Source organism: Rhinoraja longicauda, chromosome 35 (genome assembly GCF_053455715.1).
Source record: "Rhinoraja longicauda isolate Sanriku21f chromosome 35, sRhiLon1.1, whole genome shotgun sequence".
NCBI lineage: Eukaryota > Metazoa > Chordata > Chondrichthyes > Rajiformes > Arhynchobatidae > Rhinoraja > Rhinoraja longicauda.
Genome location: NC_135987.1, coordinates 12192055 through 12215259, shown reverse-complemented (window position 1 = coordinate 12215259; position 23205 = coordinate 12192055). Strand labels below are relative to the sequence as shown.

The 23205-nt window shown below is 42.1% G+C and overlaps 1 protein-coding gene across 1 annotated transcript in view; it reads left to right on the top strand.

Moving 5' to 3' along the window:
- Window positions 1–3561: 3561 nt before the first annotated feature.
- Window positions 3562–23205, top strand: part of LOC144609946 (collagen alpha-1(XIII) chain-like) — a 100729-nt gene continuing 81085 nt past the window's right edge. Inside the window, exons 1-2 of the mRNA XM_078428351.1 lie at window positions 3562–4199; window positions 4847–4916. Coding sequence (XP_078284477.1) covers window positions 3903–4199; window positions 4847–4916 — 367 coding nt within the window. The 5' untranslated portion in view covers window positions 3562–3902. The remainder of the gene's footprint in view (window positions 4200–4846; window positions 4917–23205) is intronic.

The window sequence follows — 23205 nt, the reverse complement described above, 5'->3', positions numbered from 1 at the left end:
AACATCTACGGATATTTGCATAGCATTGCAGGTATCTTTCGAGGAAATCCTTCATTTGTTTTGCCATGCTAGTCTTGGTTGTAACTCTTAGTTCGTTCTGATGAGATGCCTTGCAGCAGATAATCAAAGAGAAATGAAGTAAAAGTTGTCTAATATTCCCATAGATGAATTAAGTGAAGGATTCATTTTATATGAGCCGAAAGAATATGAGATGTAACCTTAATCTATATCACATCGTGTGGTACAACAACTTGCTCCCTGTGCTCTTAATCTTCCTAATCCTCAATGCCCACAGAAAATCATAAGCAGTCGAAGAGTCTGTTCACTACAACGTCAGCAAAAGCAGTTAAGGGCCTGCCCTAGAGCTCCAGCAGATGGTTCATGTTAGTATTTTCTGTAAACATAGCATGGAATAGAATGGAATCTTTATTGTCACATGTGACAAGGCACAGTGATTTTTTTTGCTTGCATACCCAAGGTATGCAAATAGTGGCCACCTACGGTGCTGACAAAGTTACAGAGTATGCCGGCTCCTCCTTTGTCCCACAGCGGTTCCCCCATGTCTGGTCCCCATTGTCCATTGTTCTTCCCCCTCCCTCATCGCAGTCCACCCACGCCGGGCTGTCCCTTGTTCTTCCCCTCCCTCCCTCATGGCGGTTCCCTCATGCTCTCATCGACCGCCGACTGTGGGTCAACCCGTGAACCTTCACCACCGCTGCTGAGGTTTCACCGCTACCACTGAAGCTTCAACACCACCGAGGCCCCACCGCCACTAGGTTTCACCGCTGCCACCGCCGCTGTTTTTGTGATTGTGCGTTGCTCCAACATTATTGCAAATGAAAAACAAAAGTGTCGGAGGTACATAGTTTGAGTTTAGTTTGCAGGGATGCAAACAGAACCAGATTTCAGAAGTGGATTGCAATGCTCAGTTGCATCTGGTGCAAGCAGTGTATGATCTCCTAATCCAGGTTCCACAGCCAACTCCTGTGTTACTTTATTTTCCAAAAGAGCAGAGCACTGCAGATGTTTTCCTATATACAAGCAGAATCCCACACTCAGTCACTTCTAATCAACAGCAAAAAGCCAACTGGAAACACAATCTGAGCCAAAGGATTGTAGGCCGATAAATGCAACCTCTTTTATTCAGAAAAGGCATTGGGGATTAGCCAGGAAATTATAAACCCTTTGCTTCACTTGTTGATAAACATCTTGGGAGCCAATACTAGAGGATCATATTGGACTTGAATAAACCTAAGTTAATTAGGGCCAGGCACCGTGGATTTCTGTAAGGTGAGCTGAGCTTCAACAACTTTACAGAATTGTTTAGAGATCTCACAGGGATGACAAGTAAAGGAATTGCACAGGAAAAGCACAATGTAGATTAATTTTGACAAAGCATTCAACAATATATCCCACAGAAACGTTTAGTAAAGATGATGGAACCACAAAGTAAAGATAATATGACCATGTGCAAAGATATGTGTTTGGAGACCGGAAAAGAAAGGTTAGAATCCTCTGAAGAACTCTGGTCTGGATAGATGTGCCAAGAACTCTGATGAAACTACTTTCATTTATTATACCATGCTTTACCTACTGCATATGAAATTGCAGTGTTCAAGGAAGCAGAAATACATCAGTGCAGAGATTGGGGTTTTACCATTAGATTTTTCTCCAGATTTGGACTATTTCCTGTAACCACACATATGATTGGTGTGGTCACAGAAAAAGGTCCAACTGTTGTGGATAGGACATGTTTGGAGGGATATTGACCAAACGCCGGCAGGTGGGACTAGTGTAGATGGGACATGTTGGCCCTTGTGGGCATGTTGGGCTGAAGGGCCTGTTTCCATACTGTATCACTCTAATTGTTCACCTCAAACAAGCATTTGAGGCAATGAGCGGCTGAATGTGAAGTCCATTTGACCTTCACAGTAACAGTAACAGGCCTGATGCCATGGCATCTGACCTCCAGTTTGTTTCTGACTTCTGACTTAAAGCTGGGATAATCTGATGCCTTCACTGGTATGATTCAGGATCTTTTATACGCCTTGTGGTGTATTGTAGCTTATTCTGCACGGGTCCAGGGCTGTGTATCACTGCACGCTTCCACTAATTTTCAGAGGAGAGTACATCGTTGACTATTGTAAGCTACCCTCGCTGAATTGCAAGCACAATAGTGCAATACTGCCACAATCATGTGATATCTATATACTAAAACTCTCGTTTGTTATCTTGTTTGTGACTGAACTTCAGCCAAAACGGTACACGATAACGTGGCAATTTTAGGCCCACCTTACTCACCATTGTCACTTTAGTGATAATGCAAGTAGTTTTATTGAAATCGGTGTTATATTTTTAAAGTTATTCACATTTTTAAGTTTAAAAGGAGGGGAGGTGGGAGGGAAGGGGGAGTGGGGGAGAAGGGAGGGGGAGGGGTTGAGGAGAGAGGGGAGGGGGGAGGGGGGAGGGGGGGGAGGACATGGTGCTGCACCAATGCAGGAGAGGTTTGGGCCCAACGGGTCCACTTGGTCTAGTAGTATTTAAAGTTGCAGTAACAACTCCATCCTTAAAGTACCCCTGTCACTATCAGATGTCCATCACACACGTTGCCCTATTTCGGATTATCAGATTTCATTGTACCTTCGGGTACCCGTGACGATAAAGGACTATTGAACTTTTGAACTATCATCCAACTCAGTATCCCGTACCTGCCTTCTCTCCATACCCCCCTGATCCCTTTAGCCACAAGGGCCACATCTAACTCCCACTTAAATATAGCCAATGAACAAGCCTCAACTACCTTCTGTGGCAGAGAATTCCACAGACTCACCACTCTCTGTGTGGAAAAAAAACTTTCTCATCTCGGTCCTAAAAGACTTCCCCCTTATCCTTAAACTGTGACCCCCTTGTTCTGGACTTCCCCAACATCGGGGAACAATCTTCTTGCATCTAGCCTGTCCAACCCTTTAAGAATTTTGTAAGTTTCTATAAGACCCCCCCCCCCCCCCCCCTCCCTCAATCTTCTAAATTCCAGCGAGTACAAGCCGAAGAGAGTTGGGGCGCGACAAAGCCTGGCAAGTGGCAAAGCCCGGTGTCTGTGCGACACACGGACTCAGGGGGGGGGAGTGCAGAGGCAATAGTCCTCTATAGTTCAATAGTCCTTTACAGCGGGCACTGCCGGGGAGCGGCGGCCGGGCTTTGGGACTTATTGAGCGGCTGGGCTTTCGCGACCGCCCTTGTGCGTCCAACCACTGCTCACAACACCAGAGCTCTTGCGCTCCTGGGCAGCGGAAGCGACCCAGGCTGTTTTTGCTCGTGGCTGGTGCCTTAGAACAAAAATCCTCGGCAGCAGTTAAAAATAATCGGATGTGTGTGTTTGGGGGGGTGGGGGGGGAGGGAAACTACGCGTCAGCCACGATCAAAGTGGAGGTTCCGACACTAAACCCGCCCTGTCACGTTGAATAAATAAATAAATTATGTTAAGCAGGCGTATGGCTGGAAATAGCATTGATAAACCAAGGCAGCCAGCGGCTGTGTGTTATGTTCCCGTTACGACTGGGGATGGTCCGAGCGCTCAGCACACCCTAACATACCCGTGTACACTCTCACTACGGGCAGCGTGTCTGTTCCAGGGGGTTGGGAACCAAAGCAGAGGACTTGAGCCTTCACGCTCTCACTTCTATTTTTTTTTCCCCAGTGGGAATCCAAGTGAACAGTGCGACCGACGGGGGAAATCCAGATAGGTTTTTTTCTATTTAAATCAACAACAACAAAAAACAAAAACTGCTTCTCTCTGGAAATAACTGCACGGCCAATTCTCTTGGCGCAGCTTCCATGTGTCCGGGATTATTGTTACAGCGGGTGTGGGCTCGATAAAGGGTTGAGAGTGAAGTTGAACGAGCATGGAAGGGTCTCCGAAGAGGACAGGGGAGACGGTGCGACCGGCGGCTATCCGAAGGACCTGTAATGCATCTCAGATCTCCAAACGCTTGCGACACTGTCCAGACCTCCCTCGGGTCTTTTGCTGCCTCTTGTCAGTTGTATCTCTGGGGGTGTGCATTCTGGTACATTACAGGACCTCGGAGCTCCAGACTCGCGTCTCGCATTTGGAGGAAGAGAGGCAGGTTTACTCGGCATGGTTCTCAATTGACCAAATGGAACCGGCTATTTTTAACAGAGTGGATCAACTACTGACAGAGGTTGGTGCGCGGCTTCCTTAGATGAAGCTGCCTACTGAAACGTATTGATTGCAACAAAACGCTCGCCGTTGACCGTGTTTTATATTATCTCGCGTTTTCAGTGTTGGTCCAATTGTATATTCAGCCATGATCAGAATGATCAGCCATGATCACATTGAATGGCAGTGCTGGCTCGAAGGGCCCGAATGGCCTCCTCCTGCACCTATTGTCTATATTTAATTATAGCTGGCGAATAAAGGCAAACTCTCCCAGTCAGATCCTGCAGCGAGGTTAGACAAACACTCTGCTTTCCAACAACTTTTTTTTTTCCACAACACATGCCCAACTATTTGTTGCTAATATGCTTGCAAAGAACTGACTGCAACTCTGCAGGCACTTCAAGGAAAGAGCACCCACTCTTCCTGCCTGAAGATTCCCCACCCAAAAGTACCATTCGCTGCGACTTGCAAAATTAACTTATTCACGCCAGAATAATTATAATTTAAGAACGTTTTTCTTTAAATGTGTGTTTTATGAAGCGCCGTATGGAATTGCTATTTTGGGTTATTTATGGTGGTGGGAGGAAGGTGTTTTCTCATCTGGAAAAAGTGTGCGTGGAAGCGCAAGTAGTATTTGCCTGTAATTCCATTCTCGTTTTAATTCCTCAGAAACTGAAGGCGCATTTGCCCAAGGTGAGAGCGGCCCGCGGGATCCCCGGCGGCTGCACATGTCCTCCAGGTAAGCCCAACTCTCAGTCCACACCCACTTGCAAGACAAGCAGCGGACTAAATGTTCAATCGCCCCCAATCGGAGCTGGCAGCTTGCCAGAGGGCTTGAAGATCGGTTCAGTGACTTGTGTGCATGCACTGTCTCCAAGACCCCAGTGTGATGAAATTGTGTGGTGGGCGAGGGATATTGGTTTGGGTAGGGCTAAACTATCAACAAAATGTTCACAAGCTTTCCCCGCTCTGCATTCTCTCCTTTCTGCTCTTCCCTTTCCCTGTCCTTTCTGCTACTCTGGTTATAATCTATGGCCAGTGGAAATGGTTGAAACAGGTATGTTCAAACATAAATGTAGGACCCGAGAAAGGCACGGGGGGGAAATCCGCGGATATTTCGCAAAGCTGCGCCAGCACCGAGAGGGTTAACATTTGATGTGGTATAGTGTGTCCAGACTAGGATTTAAGACTGGAGTTGCGGAATAGATTAAAGCGTTACTAGTTGGCACCGTTGGAAATGCTATTCTAGTCCTTGCGGCAGGACTCTACAATTCTACCTGCTGTCTCTTGCTTCACAATAATTATCGTTTTTACACCGCAACGCACAGAAATACTACCATTACCGCTGATGTTACAGGGCATTTTCTGAACGCAACTTTCCTATAACATGAAACGTTGTTTCTCGTTATTTTGAGTCTGTTGTATTGGGCGACCTGATACAATGCAAATTGTAGGTAGCAGGGTCGGGTTGTCCCAAACTCTCTTGTAAAAGAGTTGCAATAATTTCCTCAAACGTGCACCCAGCGTTGCAGGTAAATGTCTTCAAGATTGAACACCCGTTGCAATTCATACTCTGGAAGGAAAATGTTAACCGCAAGTACTGATATCTGAAAAACACATCATTTTGTAAGTTGGGGAACACATGAAATGACAGGTTCTTCCATCACAGGACACCCCTTTAGGCGCAGAGAAGGCGGCTGAACGCTTTTGTGTAATTGAATCAAACGAAGAATGGAACAAGGTCAAATGTGATGTCGAGGATCGACACAAGATGCTGGAGTAACTCAGCGGGCGAAGCAGCATCTCTGGAGAAAAAGAATATGTGACGTTTCGGGTCAGAAACCTTCTTCAGTCTGGCAGTGAGAGAGGGTGTTGCAGAGCTCCTGGCGGGGAGAGGAGGAGAACTTCTTCAAAGTAGGCATACCTCGAGGAGCTTCCACAGCAGAGCAGACAAAATGTGTAGGAAGGAACTGCAGATGTTGGTTTCTACCGAAGATAGACACAAAATACTGGAGTAACTCAGCGGGTCAAGCAGCATCTCTGGAGAAAAGGAATAGGTGGCATTTCGGGTCAGAACACTTCATTAGATAAATGTGATGTCCATTGTTCTTCTGCACTGGCCTCTGTTGTCTCCTTTCATTCACTTGATCGCTGCCCTTTCCCATTCAGTCTGCAAACGTCTGTTTCAGCGCTGTCATGTCTGTTGACTATTTGGAGCTTTTCAGTGCTTTTATTACAGATTTTCCATATTTTCAATTTTTTCTCTCTATCTCTTCAGTGGTGCTTTAGTTTAAAGAAATATAATTATAGAAACTAAAAACAATGTTGACATCTTGGCCTTGTGTCACTTGAGATTCGTGTTATCCTGCATGGAAAATTAAATTATACATTAACCGACCTTTTGCCTGAAAAACACATGTTGACAGCTGATAGGGACCTCAGCAATTATTTTGTTTTGATACAGTTTCTATATTGCATTAGATGCACATCTGGGTTTTATTTTAATTCCTCTCCCCGTACCACCACCTTCCCCATGCATTCAGGTCTTGCATAACAAGGTACCGTTGATGTTGGGAGTGGGGGGGGGGGGGAACTATTTAATATCTAGACCGCATGACCACAAACACTGATTGAAAGAAGGCTTGTGTCCCAAAATGTGGTTGCTGTGTGTATCCACAATAACAGAAACAGTTCCAGTCTAAATCTACAACCACAGAAAAAGTTGGCTTCACAGATGCGAGAACATGTAAAGTTATAAAATTGGCTTGTCCAAAGATTTACAGACTACAATAGGTATCTGGACACTGTCGTATGTCTATTTCTGATGAGGTAGTTGGGGTTGATTTGGAGTTGGCTAAATATTTACACAATTTTCAAATTTTGGTTGACCTTAATAGGAAGAAATCTTTTCAATACCCTCATGCCATGTGCTGCCAACTTGTATGCTAAATTCATAGCTATAAATTTAACCTTTTAACAACAATGTATAAAAACTTGTACCACTTTAAGTTCCTTCAAAATATAGACATTTAACTTTCAGCCCTTGCTAAAATATATAATCCTGGAACAGGTCTGGCAGAGTAATGGCTTTAAATAATCATCCTGTCAACAGGAACATACTTATTTTATAGGTGTTTAGTTTATTGCATGACTTGTCAGTAGCCTTTTTTTCTGTTAGGCACATTGTATATGCAACAAATCAGACTTCTCATCTGTGCTTGACTCTTAAAGGTGGCATTACACAACTGACATTTGCTGTTACCAGAACTAGTAACCATATAATTGTTGGAGTTATCGCCTACCCCACAGCCAATAATGGACCATTTTGGGCTCTACCTTTCCTTGATCATCGTCTCTTTTTGCATATCTTTCATTCATTTGTTCTATGCACCTTCGATACCTCTCATTTCCCTTTCCCATGAACCTCCGTCTGATGAAGGATCCCGACCCAAAGAGTCACCTATTCCTTTTCTCCCCAGATGCTGCCTGACCCGCTGAGTCACTCCAGCTTTTTGTGTTTATCATATTATCGACCATGTCCAATGAAGCATTACCTAATACAGTAGTGTAAGACAATAACTGCAGATGCTGGTACAAATCGAAGGTATTTATTCACAAAATGCTGGAGTAACTCAGCAGGTCAGGCAGCATCTCAGGAGAGAAGGAATGGGTGACGTTTTGGGTTGAGACCCTTCTTCAGACTGATGTCAGGGGGGCGAGACAAAGGAAGTATATAGGTGGAGGCAGGAAGACAGTGGGAGATTTGGGGAGGGGAAGAGAGGGACAGAGGAACTATCTAAAGTTGGAGAAGTCAATGTTCATACCATTGGGCTGCAAGCTGCCCAGGCGAAATATGAGGTGCTGTTCCTCCAATTTCCGGTGGGCCTCACTATGGCACTGGAGGAGGCCCATGACAGAAAGGTCAAACTCCATCAAGTTTGCTGATGACACTGTGGTGGTGGGCCGGATCTCCAACAACGATGAAAAGGCCTACTGGGAGGAGGTGGCTGATCTGGCACTCTGGTGTCAGGACAATAGCCTCCTCTTGAATGTCACTAAAACGAAGGAGCTGATTGTGGACTTTAGAAGGGCTAAACATCCAAGGACGTACACTCCACTGGAGATAAATGGGTCTACTGTGGATAGGGTGAGCAGTTTTAAATACTTGGTAGTCCGCATCACAGAGGATCTGACATGGGCACCGCACATTGCCGCACTGGTGGGTAAGGCAAAGCAGCGCCTTTACCACCTTAGACAGCTGAGGAAATTCAGAGTGTCTCTGAGGATCCTTCATTGCTTCTACTCTGGGGCTGTAGAGAGCATCCTGTCTGGCAACATTACAGTCTGGTTTGGGAACAGCTCTGCCCAGGACAGGATGGACCTGCAGAGAGTAGTGCGTACGGCAGAACGCACCTTGGGAACTACACTCGTCCCCCTGCAGGACCTATACATCAGGAGGTGCAGATCCAGAGCAAGTAAGATCATGAGGGACCCCTGCCACCCCAGTAACGGACTGTTCCAGCTGCTACGGTCAGGCAAGCGCCTCCGCTGTCACGCTGTGAAAACGGAGAGGATGAGACGGAGTTTCTTCCCACAGGCCATCAGGACTGTCAACTTTTATAACTCCAGAGACTAAATTTTTGTCTACACTATAGTAACTTATTAACTTTATTTATATGCTGTAACTGTAATTCTTTTTTTGTGCACAATCCGCAGGCATTGCCACTTTCATTTCACTGCACATCGTGTATGTGTATGTGACAAATTGACTTGACTTGGGAATGAGAGGGGGAGTTGAAGTGCTCGGCCACCGGGAGATCAGATTGGTTAAGGCGGACTGAGCGCAGGACTAATACAGTAGCATAACTCCTGTAAAAAATCAGCCATTCAGCATTTGAATCTGCCCTCTACCCACCAAGTGGAAATACTGCTTTCATTGAAGGGTGTGAGTTAGCATCATGTTATGATATGACAATTCAATTAAACTGTTTTCAACTTCCTACTTCTACTGTTCCCCTGTCATCTGTATTCTCCTGTACCAGACCAAAGTTTGCCATTAAAACAACAAACATTGGAGAGATCATATTACTATAACACCAGTATCACAAACCTCATCAACGAAATCATCTTCTGTAACGGCCAAGATAACAAACCAGTATCTGCATTTCTAATTTCAAAGAGTTCTTGTCTGTGTTCTTGCCTCAACAGTAGGTTCCTTAATTGTCTGTATGTCATCTTATGCTGGTGATTGTTGTACACCTTCATCCAATACTTTTGGTATTGCAGCCAAACTAGAAGCTGAATACTTCTGATTACTTCTCATTTCCTCATTATATAGTAGAATGAAGGCTTTACTACATGAGATTCATCTGTTACTTCATCCCCAATATTAGCTCATTGCACATGTCTCTGGGTGCTTCCTGTTTTTCCACTAATGTTCACTGCTGGACTGACCCGCAAGCTCCAAAACATATTATTTTAGTGGGAATAGGGAAAATGGTGTTGATTATTTGAACAGCAAAATAATTTTTGGCTATGTTTAAAAAAAAAACATAATTACTGCAAAAATTCATCCATAGTCAATTGCTTTTCACCGATAGTAATAATAATTTTCTATATGTGGAATAAACATATTTAAATATTGTGCTGAATGCTGATAATTTACTCAGTACTGCAGGTTACATTAGCTTGAGCATTCTTAAAAAATACTCCGTTCCAAATTTATTGTAGCATTAATCTTATCTATATCAAATATTTTAAAATAAAACATTAAGATTAGCTTCAGGATATTTTAGAATTCAAGTATCACTGCAGATGGACCTAAAAAGTTGGCATCTGCAGAAGAATTAATTGAAACTGTTCTGAAACAAACACTAACACATCGGAAAGATCTGTACACCGGCTTTCAACAGTGCCAACTGTTAAAGAATTCTGTTAATACTCCAGAGAATTTGGGTCAAGAGTCTCTTGTATGCTCTTAAGGCAACAGATGCGCTATCCAATTTTATCAGATCATAGACATTATGTGAAGCCCTCAATATTAATTACAAACGCATGGAGAAAATGGCTGATTTGGATGGAGGTTTCTGTCAAACTAATGCAGAAATAAATCCTTTGAAGCTTGTGTTACCGGAACTTGGTGGCAATGAAGCAATTGGATGTAAGGTTCTTTTTGAGAATGTGGAGCGTGTTATCATGGGATGATTGGGATTAGCAGCAAGGAAACGATTTTCAATCTGACCACTGATGGATGGGCACATTTGTGAACCCGTTTCACAGACAATCTGTACAAATCCCAGTAAGCACACATTCATAACTCGCACCGTGCATTAGTTCTTGAGTTGTTTTAACAAGGGAACCATGTCTTTGCTTACCCTACACCTGGCTGAAATTATAATCTTGTGAGAATTGGAAGTACAATGTACAAAGAAGGAGAATGAATAGAACTTTGCATTGATAGATTGGAATGGATTTCGAGGCTCGTTACGAGTCTGAGCATTGCCATTTTTCTTAATTCTAGGTACTGTAACTGTGTAAAATGTCTCCTTATGTATGTGTCAAATAGGTTGGAAAATGATAACCTTATTTATTTGCGTTATTTCAAAATGATTGGTTGCCTAAAGGAGGTTGAAGAACTATATGCAGAGGATGTACCACAGAAACAAGTTAGTATGCTAAATTATCTTTCTTGGACCACAATGACCTCTTATCTCAGAGTTATATCTCTGGGTTGTTCCAGGGGCTTCAGCACACCATTCAGTTTTACTCATCAGTGCAATATTGAGGGAAATGCTGTCTTCTGTGTAAGATGTTAAGCCAATGTTCTGTCAGCCATAGTACAGGAATGTAAAATATATTTCATCCAGTAGGACATTTTATTGTGGACAAATCAATAAGATCCAAGATACTATTTTCATGAGAGCAGATGTGCTTAGGAAAGTCTGATTAAGTGAATTACACTGGAATTTAGAAGGACGAGAGGAGATCTTATCGAAAGGTATAAGATTATTAAGGGGTTGGACACATTAGAGGCAGGAAACATGTTCCCAATGTTGGGGGAGTCCAGAACAAGGGGCCACAGTTTAAGAATAAGGGGTAGGCCATTTAGAACTGAGATGAGGAAAAACTTTTTCAGTCAGAGAGTTGTGAATCTGTGGAATTCTCTGCCTCAAAAGACAGTGGAGGCCAATTCTCTGAATGCATTCAAGAGAGAGCTAGATAGAGCTCTTAAGGATAGCGGAGTCAGGGGGGTATGGGGAGAAGGCAGGAACGGGGTAATGATTGAGAATGATCAGCCACGATCACATTGAATGGTGGTGCTTGCTCGAAGGGCTGAATGGCCTCCTGCACCTGTTGTCTATTATTCTAACTCTGAAACAACTTTTGCTTGTTTGGAATTTTAAAACATACTATCTTAAAGTTAGACATTATTTGACTGATGAAGTGATTTTATTTAGTTAACATCAAGGAAACATAACCTGGTAAATTTCTGAACAGAGGATTTAATGTAGTTCTTTATTAATATTTATTCCCCCAGTGACATCACAAAACCGTTTGATCACATATCTTATTGCTAGTGTAAAAATCACTTGCAATTGCTTGGATAAATGTACTATAGACCACATTTCAAAATATTTGAATTGACAGTGTGGCAACTTGAGATTTTTTTCAAAGCAATTGTTTCAATTAAATCCTTTTCTTACAAAATAAGCAATCCATTTAAATGTTTAGAAGTTAAGTTTTGATTCTTAAGAATCTGGACATTAAATTTGGACAGAGGTAGCACAACGTAAATGTTTATCATCATTGAAATGTTAAAAAAAAAACTTAAATGCAATCCGCATCTCTCAGTGAACTGCTGTTTCTGAAATTCTTCTGTTTTTCTTGGGTCTCTCTATATCGTTCTTGTCTTTCTTTCTGCATCCATCCCCCCCCCTACCAAGTCTCTGTCTGCTGGTGATTTCTATATCAGCAGCAACATCTGAAGACACTATCTTGGCACCGAGGAGTTTTACTTGGATGCTTGCAACAAATGAGAGGAAGGCAGTTGAATATAAAGTGAAGGGAAGAGTGTTAGCAGCTGAATAAACGATCAGATCAAGATGGAGGAAGATTAGGTCATTGGTGTCTGTCTGTCCACACAGATACAACTGCATTACAAGTGCCATTGATTGTATCTTCGGACATCTGTTAACAGTATATTTAACCCAAAACGTGGACTCAAAATATAATAGGTCATCTCTCCCCTGCCCTTTTGTTCTTATTTTATTTTTATTTTGTAGTCGTAGGATGCCAAATTATCATTGTTATATAGGTCAGTATTGTACAATGTGCAGAGCTGGCTCAGGATTTCTTCATGTACAATAAAAATGAAAAAGGGTTGATCTTCTTTCTTTTGCAAAAATGTGCTCATCATTTATTGTGCGAACCTTGAGTGTTTCCTGTATTTTGATGTGGTATCATTTCTATAGGCTTTGTTGGTAATTTGTGGTACTCCACCGTATGAAGTTCCACCTGTTTGGGAAATTGATACCGAGGGCTGTGTTCAATAGATATCATTGGATAATGTTTGGTGAGAAGTTGTGATAACTCTTATGGGTCTATCAGAGCTTAATGCCAACGGGAATCTATTCCACATAATGCGTCCCCGGTTCGATTCCTGCTCTGGACTCCGTTAACTAATCACAATTTACAGACCAGTTTAGATAAAGCAGATTGTCTCTGTTGATTAGTGGACAGATATTGGTTAGCATTTCAATTCATAGATTAGGAAAGAGTGCATGTATTCCAGATAATCTAGTTTGGATGAGATGTTCCCCATTAATCAAACTGCAAGCAGTGTTTACCGTCTGGACTTTCATGCAAATCAGTGGCCGTTGAACTTTATTTGAGCATGCAATATCATATGATGAAAAAGAATAGAGTGTTAGGGTGAGAACTAAAAGGTTGCAGTTGACTTCTGCAGTTTCCCAGTGCGATAAGTACATTTTCAAACTACCGTGTGCCAAATCAGTGATCAGACAGATGGCCGAAGTGATAGCGAAAGCCAGGAGAGATATCATCGAATTGGATACGTTTCTCTCAACTACTTATTCCTTGTGTGTACTTTATGTCCTGCACAATAAACACGTGACAACAAATCAAGTGGTGAAGGGCCATTATCTGTGGAGATGCTGCTCAAGTATCATTGTTTCACAAGGACTGGCAGACTCTATATGGATAGAAGCTAATGGAAGTACATCTTCAACCTTCCCCCACCTTCTCAAACCGCAATCCAAATGTCATGCACCTCCTTAAAGGCACTATTTTAAGGGCAAGCCATTGACCTTTTGCCTGCGGATATGACCCTTTGCAGCATACTTTAGTGTGTCCCGTTTGGACTAGGACAGATGACATAAAAATCTTCATGTCACTGCACCTTTATTAGGATAGTGCGACTGCTGTTCCAAGCATCCATCTCGGTTACAATAACACGTGCTGGAGAATGCCAGGTTGTTTCAGTGATTAATAATGAAAAATAATTAGGAGAGGACTATCAATAACCTGGTGTGAATATTTGGAATTTATTTTTTAAATTAAGAATCTCATAAATTGCTAACCATTGCCCCTTTTATCACTGTGCATTGGATTTCTGCCCCAGAATTACTTTTGCATCTTAGACCATCTTGTACCAGTCAGGCCTATATGTGACTCCAGTCCCAGGATCATATGGTTCACATCTAACTGGAGTCTGCAGTACCTTAGCAGGACACCATCAATTCTACTGTTGAGCACACTTTCCCCTCAAAGGCTGCAGTGGTTCAAAAATGCGGCACGGTGGCGCAGCGGTAGAGTTGCTGCCTTACAGCGAATGCAGCGCCGGAGACTCAGGTTCGATCCTGACTACGAGTGCTGTACTGTACGGAGTTTGTACGTTCTCCCCGTGACCTGCGTGGGTTTTCTCCGAGATCTTCGGTTTCCTCCCACACTCCAAAGACATACAGGTTTGTAGGTTAATTGGCTGGGCAAATGTAAAAAAAAATTGTCCCTGGTGGGTGTAGGATAGTGTTAATATGCGGGGATCGCTGGGCAGCGCGGACCCGGTGGGCCGAAGGGCCTGTTTCTGCGCTGTATCTCTAAATCTAAAGGTGCCTCAGTAGCACTTACTCAAGAGTAATTTGAAATGGCCAGGTTTCAAAAGCTATTCTGGGGCAGAAATCCAACACAATGTTAAAAAGGGGACTTTTTAGTAATTTATGAGTTTCTTAATTGAAGGGAATTTTTACCAATATTCACAACAGGTTGTTGCACGAATGAATGAATGAATGAATGAATGAATGAATGAATACATGAATAAGTTTATTGGCCAAGTATGTACACATACAAGGAATGTGCCTTGGTGCTCCGCTCGCAAGTAACAACACGAACATACAGTAAACAATTAAGAACAAGCATAAAACATTAAGAATACATCATTACGGTTTAAACATGTGTGTGAAATAAACCAAAGCAACAAGAGAGTACAGACTTTTGGTTATTGAGTAGGAAAAAAGTTGTTTTCATGTCTGGCTGTGGCTGCTTTGACATTCCGGAGTCGCCTTCCAGAGGGAAGTGCTTCAAAGAGTTTGTGGCCAGGGTGAGAGGGGTCAGAGATGATCTTGCCCACTCACTTCCTGGCCCTTGCAGTGTACAGTTCGTCAATGGGGAAGGTTGCAGCCAACAACCTTCTCAGCTGATCGAACGATCCGTTGCAGCCTCCGGATGTCGTGCTTGGTGGCTGAGCCAAACCAGACCATAATGGAGAAGTTGAGGACGGACTTAATGATGCCAGTATAGAAATGGACCATCATTGCCTGTGGCAGATTGTGTTTCCTCAGCTGCCGCAGGAAGCCGTTAAAAACACAAATTCATATTTTTGATTTGGAAGTTATTTAATAATTCGTCTTTATTTGTTTATTGCGGAAACAATGGTTATATAATGCAAATACATTGGCAAAACCCTTGATAAATATTGATGCATAGAAATTATTTGGCACAGGAGCTTGTTCAACTTGCGTATGATAGCAACTTTCAATGAAAGTAAACACTTTTCTTAAATGAGGAAATCTATCCTTTGAAACTTTGAGCATTCACATCCCACTTCTTGCTGTTACTCATTTCTGAGCATTTGAAAGCTTGATTTAATCACATTTACCAAAAAGATTTTGAAAAAGAAACTGACCATTATACTAAACAAATAAATTGCTATTTATTTCCCACTTAGCTTGATTGTTGGTGCAGAATGCACATAACAAATGATCTGCGGTATGTTCTTAACATTGGTGATTTAAAATCTCCCCCGCCCCCTCTTCCCTAGAGTGGTGGTGTGACAAATACCCTTGGATTTAAACACCAAGAAAACACATGAACTGCTTCTGAACTTAGCCATTTTTAAACTCTATAGTGTGCCAGTTACTACACAGTAATTTGCTTGACATGTAAAAGAAACCATAGCACGTGGGTGCAGAAACTGAAATATATATTCTTCTGAAAGGAGTGTTTTAGAGCTCGAGAACTGCCTGACTTCTGAAGTTGATGCCAGTATTCTTTCTGTGATTGACAGGGATTTAGGTGAGGAGCAGAGGTTGGTGGCATTTGTAAATAAACTTTCGGTTTCGGAGATAATGGAGCTGGGAAAGAATGAGCCTTTTCACAAGCACGGAAGCTTCCTTTGGTGCATTCCTGGCCAGTGAAAAGGTATGTGAGAGAGCACAAAGCACTGACAGAGAATGCAGAGGAATAGGGCAGCTCATAGGACTGAGGACCAAGGCAGATTGTCTCCACTGCAATAAATAAACACCCCCTCGAAGACAATTGAGCAACTACAGAAACTCAGAAGTGGCAAGTAGGACCCAATGAAATTACATATTTGGAGTGAAAAGGCAAGAAAACAGGGCATAAGAAATAGAAGCAAGAAAAGCCCATAACTGCATCTCGAGGCATCTCCGTTCCTTGCGGAATGATCTAATCATTGGTTTTAACTCTACTTTCTTTCCTTATCCTCATTGCGCTCCAATCCCTGTGGTCCAAAGATCTATCTGTCTCAGCCTTGACTATGCTTCAAGAGTCAGTATCCACGACTCTCCAGGATACTGAATTTCTAAGGAATTCTTCTTTCAAAGAAAAAGTTTCCTCTTAGGTAGCAGACCTTTAGTTCTGAAATGATATATGTAGTCCTCAACTCCCCAGCCAAAGGAAATCTCCTCATGGCATCCATTTTTTCAAGTCTTCTGTTAATTTCAAATGAGATTAGTTATCAATGTTCTAAAACCTAGCAAGTATAAATGCTTTAGAGGAATATCAGCCAAATGGTGAAATGAGGCTAGCTGAGAGTGGGTCTCGTGGTTTGCATAGACACGTTGGGGCAAAAGGTTTATTTTTACGCTGTATAATCCTGATTCTAGATACAAACAACATAACACTTCCTCATCAGGCAAACTCCTGATACCAAGAATTAAACCAATGAATCCTGGCTGTACCACCACCAAGACAAATATACCTTGTGTTAACTTGTTGCTTTTGTTTGGTTTCACCAAGGGTCTGTAGAGTTACAGCAAGACCTACTGACTCTTGTACTAAGTCCTTCTAGTAAAAAAAAAGCAATGTTCTTTCAGCTGTTTTATTATTTGCTGTTTTAAAACGAACTTTCCATATTTTAATGTGCAAAGCCAGATCCCTCCCAATACCAAATTGTACACAAGATAGTTTTTCTGTTCTTACTATCAAAGTGGATGATATAACATTCCTCTTTGCCATCTGCATCCTTTTGTTCACCACTCTAAGGCTCCTATTTTGGGCCTTCCTCATAGCGTACTCTACCACCAGTCTTTGTGTTACCACACCATTATATTCTGTTCCCTCATGTGAATCATTAATATAAATTGGAAATATCTGAGCGTGCAGAACTAAAATTATACTGAAAATACTCCACTGAAAATTATATATTTATTACTACCCTTTGTTTTCTCCCTGTTGGCCAATGTTCTATCCATTATAATCTTTTACCAACAAATAGTATCAGAATACCCTGTGAACCCTTACAGGCTGTAATCTTTTATGTGGAAGATTGTAAAGTTTCTTTAAATTCCTAATAGACTATATCCATTGGTTCCTTGCCATCTACCATGCTAATTGCACCTTTAAGCAAATGTGCTGCATTTGTAACATTTGGTAAGTGATTTTTATCACCCCCTTAATAATATCTTCAAGCATTCTTGTGACAGCTGATACAAGCTAATTCGCATACATTTTTCTATGTCACATCTCTGTCCTTTCTGGAATAGCAGCGTTACGTTTGTTTCCAATTTACTGAATCCTTTACAGAATCTAGAATATCCCTGAGTATGCCACTCAATGTATTAACTTTTTTTCATCCACTTCTTTCAGAGCCCTCGGATGTAGCCACCAAGTCCAGAGCATTTGTAAGCCGTCAGCCTTATGATTTATTGGCATAATTTTTCTCTTTGTGTCCTGTTATTTTAGGAATTCTTTAATGTTTTCTGCTGTGAAAACAGTTAAAGTATTTATGTGATTCAGCTGTCTCAGCTACTGAGGAACACATTCACTGTCGGGACTCCTCCTCTACATGTGCTGGAAGAAACTGTGTTTTTCACTTTCTTGCGTTCTCAGTGCTGCAGTCATCCTTTGTTGGTTTCTGATCTTCTGACAATCCTCAGACTTATTTCCATTCGCTGCAACTTTATAATTCTTTTCTTTCAATCTAACATAATCTGTAACTTGCCACAAAACCTCCAGATGCTGGAAATAAAGGCACAACTCTGTGCACCTCGTTTACCTTCTGGTCATGTTGCGGCCCCTGGATCTTGGATAACTTCCCTTTAATTTTCACTTCTCTTTCCACAGATGTGGCTGCACCTCTATTTAGATTTTTTGTCTCTCCCAAGCTGCTGTTTTTTTTCCATTAATTATTGTCTTGCCAGCTTTGGTCTCACCACATGACATTCCTTCTATTCTCTTCACCATTCTCTCCATCCCCATCTCTGCAAAGTCAAACTCGTTCATTTCCCACCTTCCCATTTCTGATTAAGGGCTCTTGATCTGAAGTATTAACTGTACTCCTGTCTCCTCTGCCGCCTGAGCTAATGAGCGCTTAGATCATAGAACGTAAATTGAATAGTACGGTAACAGGCCCTTTGGTCTATTATGTCTATTTCTGTACATGATGCAAACATAATTGAATCTCATGTGCCTGGGCATGATCCATATCCCTTCATTCCCTGCATATCCATGTGCCTATCTAAACGCTTCTAAAAAGTTACTATTCTGTCTGCCTCCTTCACCACAACTCTTGGCAATGTGTTCCAGGCACCCCCCATCCTCTGTTTAAAAAAACATTTTCTTTAACCTTCGTCTTAAAGCTAGTTTTTGACCTTCACCCTGAGAGAAAGGTTCTGACTGTCTACCCTATCTATGCCGCTCAGTTTATTTGCTTCTATCAGGTCTCCCCTCAAATGCTTCTAGCAATTTATCTTTATGGTCCTTGGCTCAATTTTTAAGCTCATTTTACCAATGGAGACGATATGGCACATATATTGATTGAGAATTATGAAATATTTCTCCTGATGTCTGCCATTGCTTTTATTCTTAAGTTTCCTATCCATTTTCCTCATTTTGTCCTTCAGACAAATGCAATTATTTGGAAACACCACTTTCAAATGGTGTGTGTGAAACTGAATGTTAAATTCCCTCCTATTATGAAGCACTTCTCCAGAAGATTATTTATTATGAGATTAATCCTGTATCATTTGATAGCTTGATAAAGTGGGATGGTGATGGAGAGAATGAATTACCAAGCAATAGAGAAAGAAATGCCATGAGCTGCGGGGAAAAGGGAAAAGGACATCTTTTTTGTTGTTGTTAGCAGCACAGTGGCACAGCGGTAGAGTTGTTGCCTTGCAGCGCCATAGACCCAGATTCAATCCTGGCTATGGGTGCACTCTGTATGACAATAGACAATAGACAATAGGTGCAGGAGGAGGCCATTCGGCCCTTCGAGCCAGCACCGCCATTCAATGTGATCATGGCTGATCATTCTCAATCAGTACCCCGTTCCGGCCTTCTCCCCATACCCCCTGACTCCGCTATCCTTAAGAGCTCTATCTAGCTCTCTTGAATGCATTCAGAGAATTGGCCTCCACTGCCTTCCGAGGCAGAGAATTCCACAGATTCACAACTCTCTGACTGAAAAAGTTTTTCCTCATCTCAGTTCTAAATGGCCTACCCCTTATTCTTAAACTGCGGCCCCTTGTTCTGGACTCCCCCAACATTGGGAACATGTTTCCTGTCTCTAACGTGTCCAACCCCTTAATAATCTTATACGTTTCGATAAGATCTCCTCTCATCCTTCTAAATTCCAGTGTATACAAGCCTAGTCGCTCCAGTCTTTCAACATATGATAGTCCAGCCATTCCGGGAATTAACCTAGTAAACCTACGCTGCACGCCCTCAATAGCAAGAATATCCTTCCTCAAATTTGGAGACCAAAACTGCACACAGTACTCCAGGTGCGGTCTCACTAGGGCCCTGTACAACTGCAGAGTTTCTACATTCTCCAAGCAACCATGTGGGTTTTCCCTGGGTGCTCCAGATTCCTACCACGTTCCAAAGACGTGCAGATTTGTAGGTTATTTGGCTTGTGTAAGTTGTCCCAAGTGTACAGGTGAACGTTGGTCGGCGTAGACTTCATGGGCCGATGGGCCTGTTTCCATGCTGTATCTCTACACAAAACTAAACTAATCTCAGATTCTGCTGGAAATGGGACAGGCATTTTCTTTTTTGGCAGAAGAGGCTCCCAACTAAACACAGTGTATCCTCTGACACGCTTGCAAAGAATTCTTCCGTGCACTGCACATGACAGAATCATAAATTTATTGATAAAGATCAATTTTATCATTTTTACCTTGTACTCCTATTCTACTGTACTTCTTTGGCTCAGCATCTGTTTTCCTCTTGACGCTGCAGTGCCTCGGGAAATGTTTCTGTGTTAAAGTTGCTGCATTGTTTTATTCCATTAAATAGAGTGCAAAAGGGAAATCCTCCCACACTGAATATTAACACAAGGGATTGATTGGTTTGCAAGAATACCTCTTGGTCGTGGCCAAAGCCAAGTCTTCCTCAGAAAGCACCAATAACAGTCAGTAAATGCTTCACCTGCTGAATCGATTCCCAATGGATTAGAAAGATTGTCCTCAGCAGCTAAAATTATCAGAATTAACTTGAAGGTTATGGAAGTGAGAAAATTTGTTGCCGATCCTACTAGACTTGCAATATACATCTTGAAATGGTAGGAGAAATAACTCTCCCCCTTAGTCTCTACAAATGTACAGATCCGTGCTTGAATATTAACAATATCTAAGATCCTCTCAGTTAGAACTCCAAACATTTACAACCCACTGACCGACTAAATTTCCCCACATCTCAATCCATTGTGCCTTTTTTAGCTGAAGAAGGCTGAGAATTGAAAATAACTAGGAGTGTGTCAGAAGGAACTGCAGATGCTGGTTTACACCGAAGATAGACACAAAATGTTGGAGAAACTCAGCGGGACACGCAGCATCTCTGGAGCACTTCTCTCCAGAGATACTGTCCGTCCTGCTGAGTTACTGCAGCATTTTTTGTCTATCTTCAATTAAAAATGGCCACTCACTTGATCAGGGATGTCCAACAGACTAATTTCTCAAGACATCAAAATCTAGTTTTCAAATGCGAAAGCATTTTAGGCTGAAGCATGTGCTACCTATATACAAGCAATTTAATTGCATTTTGGGGACATTTCTGAGGGATTGCTAAGTAGGTACCCACAGCATTGGTGAAACAGCTCTGGACAATCTAATTCCTTCTTTGGGTGGCACAGTCATGCCTCACGACTCCAGCAACCCAAGTTTAATCCTAACCTTCTCTGCTGTTTGTGTGGAGTTTGCAGGTTCTCGCTGTGTTGCCAATTCCTCTCGCATATCAAAGTTGCTCAAGTTGGTAACCTAATTGGTTATAAATTGCCTCCAGTGTTGGTGAGTTGTAGAATCTGAGGCACTGGAGGGGAATAAAATGAAACAAAGTGGGATTAGTGTAAATGGGTACTTGAGGGTTGCCCTAAGGGTCTTTTTTCCCTGTTGTATGACTGACTTTTTCCCAAGTTGTCCTGCAACTTTTATACCTCACCTTTTGGTCACATCAATGAATTCCAGTCTGAAGAAGGGTCGGGATCCGAAATGTCACCTGTCCATGCTCTCCAGAGACGCTGCCTGACCCGCTGAGTTAGTCCAGCATTTTGTGTGTTTGTTTTGCAAACAGATAATAATGTGACAGACTGTTTGCCTCTTATATCTTCTCCTAGAAGGTTTGACCTTGATACTTCGCCGAATAAAAATTCAAAATTTGCCTCATTATGTGCATGTTGGCAGTTATATAAAATGACAGGAAAAGTTCTGCTCGAAGGTATCACAAAATGCTGGAGTAACTCAGCGGGTCAGGCAGCATCTCGGGAGAGAAGGATTGGGTGACGTTACGGGTCGAGACCCTTCAGACTTCTTCAGGAAAAAGTCTGCTTGCTTTTCTTGGAAGGAATACTAATAATTAGATAGTTGCAATATCAAGTTTCTGGACATTGCACAGTTTGATTTGGATCGTTCATTGAATGCATAATTGAGGACTGATTGGCCTATCCAATGTTGTGCCTTTTGGCCATACATGATACCCTTTGGCATTGGAGCCCCAAATCTGCACCTAGGGCAATCCAAAGTCAACAAATTGCTGTTCATCCTGAACCAATATCCTAAAAAAGTCAAGCCCTCGAGTGTTATGATCTTTCCTGGCTGATGAACAGTATATCTGCATTGGTGATAAGCAATTTAACCCTTTTGGAAGTTCACGGCAAGGGTACTCTGAAGGTATTGGAACATACCCCAGTTCCTTGGAGTATTTTGGGAATGTATCCACATGTGCAATCTCACGAGTGTACTGTTGATCTGAGACTGTATCATATTTGGGACAGATCTGGGGACTAAGCCAATATTCAAGCAGAAGATAAAATGCAAATCATTGCTTTAAGCAAAACTCTTTAACACCTGTTAAGGTGCGAGGTTTGCCAGGAATTCTCTGCCTCAGTGGAATTCTCTGCCTCAGAAGGCAGTGGAGGCCAGTTCGTTGGATGCTTTCAAGAGAGAGCTGGATAGAGCTCTTAAGGATAGCGGAGTGAGGGGGTATGGGGAGAAGGCAGGAACGGGGTACTGATTGAGAGTGATCAGCCATGATCGCATTGAATGGCGGTGCTGGCTCGAAGGGCTGAATGGCCTACTCCTGCACCTATTGTCTATTGTCTATTGTCTATTGAAAGACTTATTGCTCTGCAATTTTATTCCAAATTTCAGGTGTAGCTGGAGGAGGTTTAAAAGAAACAAGGAACAGCTATTTTGTCGCTTCCAATCATATGCAATATGTTGAATCTTTGTTTGACAAACAGAGCATTGATGAAGTCTTTGAATGTCCTGAGGACTGTTGTTACATTGTTGTAGGAGGGAAGGGTGGGCTGCGATAACAAATATATTTCTGCAGAGCAGAAGCTATAAATCTGTAGCCATTCAAACAATTTGTGTAAACCAAAATCTTCAATTGCCCCAACATGTGTTTTTTTGAAATAATTAGTCATGTTTTAATTTGTATGACTATTATTTTGCAATGCCAATACTGTATTATTTTTGTAACTGTATTAAAGTGTGCACCATCTATCATAACAGCTTTATATAATCATGTTTTATTGCTCTGACTGTGGTCTGAAGGGTAATTTTCTTTACCTGTATGGTGATGCCACATTGTTTAAATTACCAGAAAGTGATCCAGAGATCTGAGCTCAAATCCCTCCATGGCATCTGTGTAATATAAATCCAGTTAATGATGGGGGAGGTGAAAAAACCCCCAAAAGAAACCAAATTAATCATTGGTATTGATGATTTATAGAAAGTCAAAATCATCAAAGCCACCAGGGGAGGATTGTT